At 34.0% G+C, this 6,000-nt stretch overlaps 1 protein-coding gene across 18 annotated transcripts in view; it reads right to left on the bottom strand.

Moving 5' to 3' along the window:
- Positions 1-6,000, bottom strand: part of LOC111705455 (sodium channel protein para) — an 85,969-nt gene that overhangs the window by 43,877 nt on the left and 36,092 nt on the right. For all 18 annotated transcript variants that reach the window (XM_023478021.1, XM_023478045.1, XM_023478013.1 and 15 more), the window contains 2 exons: positions 3,436-3,598; positions 111-298 (listed from right to left, as the gene is read on the bottom strand). In XM_023478021.1, the coding sequence (XP_023333789.1) occupies positions 111-298; positions 3,436-3,598 (351 nt within the window). The remainder of the gene's footprint in view (positions 1-110; positions 299-3,435; positions 3,599-6,000) is intronic.

Raw genomic sequence — 6,000 nt, 5'->3', positions numbered from 1 at the left:
GGGGCGGCTGTTCTAAGATGAATACCAAAAGGCAATCAAACTTGCTAAATTGATTGGAAAAAGAAGTTTAAAAATGTGATCAAGTCCAATTATAATATTTATACACTCACCACAAGGTTTCCAATAACAACAGTGGCGAGGAAGAAAGGAACACAGACTTTAGATGCGACCCACATACAGTCCCACATCGACTCTATCCACTCCCCACACAGTACACGGAAGACGATCATGAAGCTGTGCATGAAATCTGTAAAATTCCAACGCGGCATTGTCTTGTTCGGGAATCTGTCGATATTATCTAGAAATAAACTTTGTTAATCTTTAAAAAAAAAATTTTTATTCAATTCCTCATATGATTAATTACGGCAAAATGGACTTACATATTATTTGCTAATGTAAAGTTGATAATGTTAAAAACCTTAATTGTAAGACAAATTTTAAATTTGATGATTAATTTTTAATTATTTAGGTTAATTATAGTTGGATTGGGGGAACTTTCTCATTTTGACACAGAGCCATTTATTGAATAAATTCATGACAAACTTTGTCTTCAAGACCTAAACTATATTTTTATTCATAATTTAATTCAATATACACGAATTTGTTTAGAAGAGAAACAAAACACTTCCTCAAATTTTTTTTATAAAAATTATGCAGGGGAATGAAATTTGAATGTGTCATGCAAAAATATTTTGAAATTAACTGTTAAGTTGTATATAAAGTAAGTTACGTCATGCGTAATAAGTATGTAAATGTTATGTATGCATGGTAAATCATAAATATCAAACGTAATCAAATAAACACCGGGCAAACTTTTTCTGGTTAAATATCTTTTATTTTTGTACAAATATAGTGCAAACTCATGTAAAACAATAATCAACATTGTTTTCATTTCATATTGCATTACACATTGCCGAATGTCCAAACATATTTAAAGGATATGTAGTATGTACGTTTTTTGAGAGTACAATAATGTTGTCAACATACACGCCTGCATTTTTTAAGTTTCAGATTGAAAAATAAAAATCCAATTGTGAGAATAAATTTGAACCATCAATAGTTTCCGACAAATAGTTTCCTACAGATAGTTTCCTACATATAGTTTCCTAAAGATAGTTTTCGTACAGATAGTTTTATACAGATAGTTTTCTATAGATAATTCACTACAGATAGTTTCCTACAGTTTCCTAGAGAGAGTTTCCCACCAAAAGTGTCCCACCAAAAGTTTCCTACAGATAGTATCCTAAAGATAGTTTCCTACAGATAGTTCCCTAAAGATAGTTTCCTACAGTTTCCTAGAGATAGTTTCGTAAAGATAGTATCCTAAAGATAGTTTCCTACAAATATCCTACTAAAGGTAGTTTCCTACAGTTTCAGTGAGAAAATTTCGTACGGATAGTATCCTAAAGATAGTTTCCTATAGTTTCCTAGAGATGGTTTCCTACAAATAGTTTCCTAAAGATAGTATCCTAAAGATAGTTTCCTACAGATAGCTTACTAAATGTAGTTTCCTACAGTTTCCTAGAGAAAGTTTTGTATAGATAGTATCCTAAAGATAGTATCCTAAAGATAGTTTCCTAAAGATAGTTTCCTACAGTTTTCTAGAGATAGTTTCGTACAGACAGATAGCATACTAAAGATAGTTTCCTAAAGATAGTTTCCTACAGATAGTATCCTAAAGATAGTTTCCTAAAGATAGCTTACTAAAGATAGTTTCCTACAGTTTCCTAGAGTAAGTTTCGTATAGACAGTATCCTAAAGATAGTTTCCTACAGTTTGTGTTCTAAATAGATAAGTCTATTTGCTGACTAGAATGTTGTAAGTTCTCTGTTTATTGATTATGAACTATGTAAGGTTGGATAAAGAAAATTCTCATGCATTCAGTAAAAACTACAGTGCTTTTTTTAGAGACAAAACTAGATTTGAAATTATAAACTTTAAAGGAATTGAATCTTTGCCACAAATTCTGGTTTTCTAATTCCTATATCCTTGCAACAAAATGATGAAGACATTATTTTTTTTCAAACTATAAATTCTGTTAGATAAAATAATCTTAGTTTGAAATACCGATGGTTTGAGTGTATGGCAAAGACTCAATTCCTTGAATTCGTATATTGATGTATCCAATAGGCCATCTAGTAATCAATTTTAATACAAACAAAAGTAGCCACTGTTTAATATGCGCATTCCAATAAATAGTTCTCAATAAATTGCAACTAAGAAAACAGTAAAAAAAAATCCTGTTTAAAAGTACCAATTCAGCTTTTTTTAAAGTTTTGTTAGAAATGGTCGAAAATAAGCAATTGATCTATAAGTGCCAATATGATAGATAGATTATGTTACATTATAAAAATTGATACCATGACTGTGCTCAAATCATGATTAATTAAAATATAAAAATTTAAATTTCATAAAAGATTTGTAAAAAGTTTCAAATCGAATATGCTGTGCTGCGGAGGATCGGAATGGTTCCGTCCAGATTTGTAAATATTTTATCACATGCATTCATCAGATCGATATCAAAAAGAGAAACTTTATAGAAAACAATAACCCCCTTGTGATTTGCGCTTGATCAGGATAACAAAAAATTATAATTATAAAAAAAAATGGCGCGGGTTGCCAAGAATTTATATTTTTCAGGTTAATTGGAAAGTATCCCTTTATCCCAGTATTGGAAATCCTAATCTCAATATTAGAAATGTTGAGAAGAAAAGTTTTATCTAATCCATTAATATGTAGAGATAGAGTAGAACACTGCACTTCTCAACAATAATAATTTAATTCTAATCAATGGAATAAGATAACAAAAAGATGTACAGCTTAGGAAGCCATTGATGCTTTTCAAATTTAAATTTTGCACCCAAAAAATGTATCTCGGAAACTTCTCGAAATCCTTGAAATCCTAGAAATCCAAGAAATCCTAGAAATCCAAAAATCCTATAAATCCAAGAAATCCTTTAAATCCAAGAAATCCTAGAAATTAAAGAAATCCTAAAGATCCAAGAAATCCTCGAAATTCTTAAAATCATCGAAATCCTTGAAATTTTCTAAAAACCTGATGGTCATTATGATCTTCTTCAGCTCAAACAATGTTCCTTGCAGGGGACTAGTTTGCAAAGCTTTGCAAGGGTTTGCAAAGGTTTGCAACCAGTTTACTAAACTTTTAGCAAGGTTGGGAAAATTCTAGAAAAAAAGAAAATTTGATTTTTTCTGAACTTTATTTACATCAGTTTCACAAACTTCAATATATACAGTGTGTCTTAGGTGACAGAAACCTATTTAAATAATAATGAGTAAAATTATCTAAAACTATGTTTAATCCTAGTTTCATGCTTTGAAGTCAATACTACCTAGATGCCCTAGGAGGGCGGGAGGGAGGGAGGGGGGGGGGGAATTAACAGAGAAATTAAAGCACAAAGTTGCTCTAAAAGTTACCTGTGTAACTTTTCCCAAACAGCTGCATCCCCATGACGGCGAAGATGAAGATGATGATGCAGAGAACGAACGTGAGGTTCCCCAGGGCTCCCATCGTCTTTCCCATGATTGATATTAGCAAGTTGAGCGTCGGCCAGGACTTTGCCAATTTGAATACTCTCAGCTAAAAATACAAAAAGATTTAACAGAGAGATGGATAGATGGATAGATGGAGACTTTTAAACGGACAGATTGAGTTAAACTAATTCTTTCCCCGTGTAGAGATAAACCGATATCTCATTGTTTTAAACTTCGATTTGACCGACGAGAGGTTGGTTAAGTGTTCAAAAAAATTTTAAAATCTGGTCCCGGTGACATTAGATCCTTTAAAATTGCAATTATAAATAAATTTTCAGAGCTCAAAATTTCCATTGAGTCTATTTAACAAACTATTATTTTCTAAACCCTATGTCTTTCAACGCTATATCGTAGACTCTTTATATTTAAAATTAGTAAAATAATCTAAGTTAGAAATATCAAAGATGTTCACCATTGCAGATTGAAAAGATTGAAAATACGGATTATAAAATTTGAGTTTGTAGCAAAAACTCAATTCCTTTCTTAGATTTTTGTTCAATCTAGATACACACATAGATGTCTCACCCTATAAAGGCTTTTATCCTAATTCTAAAACCTTTATGCTCTTCTTTCCATATTCCATTTCTTCTTCTCTTCAATTCTGATATTAAATTGTTCTTTGCTTCTACTCTCTTTAATTCGAAGACAGGAGTCCCCTGGCTGCCTGAATCCTATATTTAACATTTTCTGCTCTGAAACCAGGTTAGCAACTCTAGTTTCAACTTTCTCCTGTAAAAGAAGGGACCTGGAGAATCCAGGACGAAAGAAAATTAAATCTCCGATAATCCTCCTCTTTTGTATCAGCACGGGAGAGGGATCTAAGATTCAGGGGGAGAGTAAACTCCAATTTCCGGAGCTAGGACGGGGTTTCGTTAATCCAGGAGTATGGTCCTGGTTATGGAACTATGTTTGATTAGTGTATCCTCTAGGTTCCGGAGCTAGGACGGGGTTTCGTTGATCCAGGAGCATGCTGCAGATTATGGAACTAGGTTGGATTTTTGTATGTTCTAGGCGTCGGAGCAAGGACGGGGTTTTGTTAATCCAGGAGTATGCTCCTGATTATGGAACTAGACAGGATTTGTGTATTCTCTAGGTTATGGAGCTAGGACGGGGTTTTGGTAATCAAGGAATATGCTTCTGATTATGGAACTAGGTTTGATTAGTGAATTCTCTAGGTTATGGAGCTAGGACGGGGTTTTGTTGATCCAGGATAATGGTCCTGGTTATGGAACTAGGTTTGATTAGTGTATTCTCTAGGTTCCGGAGGTAGGACGAGGTTTCGTTGATCCAGGAGTATGCTGCAGATTATGGAACTAGGTTGGATTTTTGTATTTTCTAGGCGTCGGAGCAAGGACGGGGTTTTGTTTATCCAGGAGTATGCTCCTGATTATGGAACTAGGTTGGATTTTTGTATTTTCTAGGCGTCGGAGCTAGGACGGGGTTTTGTTAATCCAGGATATTGCTCCCGATTATGAAACTAGTCAGGATTTATGTATTCTCCAGGTAATGGAGCTAGAATGGGTTTCGTTGATCCAGAAGAGTATGCTCATGATTATGGAACTAGGTAGGATTTGTGTATACTCTAGGTAATGGAGCTAAGACGGGGTTTTGTTAATCCAGGAGTATGGCTCCTGAGTATGGAACTAGGAAGGATTTGTGTATTCTTTAGGTATGGAGCTAGGACGGGGTTTTGTTAATCCAGGAGTATGCTCCTCATAATGGAAAAGGCATGATTTGTGTATACTCTAGGTTCGGGAGCTAAGACGGGGTTTTGTTAATCCAGGAGTATGCTCCTCATAATGGAAAAGGCATGATTTGTGTATACTCTAGGTTCGGGAGCTAAGACGGGGTTTTGTTAATTCAGGAGTATGCTCCTCATAATGGAAAAGGCATGATTTGTGTATACTCTAGGTTCGGGAGCTAAGACGGGGTTTTGTTAATCCAGGAGTATGCTTCTGATTATGGAACTAGGGAAGATAGGACGCTTAAACTCTAGTTTTTGAGATAGGACGGATTTGTGAATAAGCTGCAGGTTCTGAAACTAGAATAGATTTGTCTCCGAAAATTATTCGTGAATTTTCATCTAAGTTGGAGGATCAGTTTATTCATGAGATCAATTCGGAAGACAAGAATTCGTTTATTTAAATCTTGAAAAATAGATTAACGCACAACAAGGAACTATAAAGAAATCATTAGCGGAGGGGGAGTAATGAGAAAATTAAGGGAATATCAAGCTTAACAATAAAATGGGGTCTAAAAATATTTTGGATTCAGAAATTTTGCTTTTGCGCCAAAATTCAAACATTCCGATCCCTTTAATTTTGCAACCTGATGGTGTACACTTTTGATATTTCAAACTTAGATTATTTCATCTAACAGAACTCATACATACTTCAGAATATCTGAGGTCTATTCTACATTGGGCTGCAAATATTTAAGGATTAGAAA

The sequence above is a fragment of the Eurytemora carolleeae genome, unplaced genomic scaffold (assembly GCF_000591075.1).
Source record: "Eurytemora carolleeae unplaced genomic scaffold, Eaff_2.0 scaffold157, whole genome shotgun sequence".
Classification (NCBI taxonomy): domain Eukaryota; kingdom Metazoa; phylum Arthropoda; class Copepoda; order Calanoida; family Temoridae; genus Eurytemora; species Eurytemora carolleeae.
This window is presented reverse-complemented; position numbering and strand designations above follow the sequence as displayed.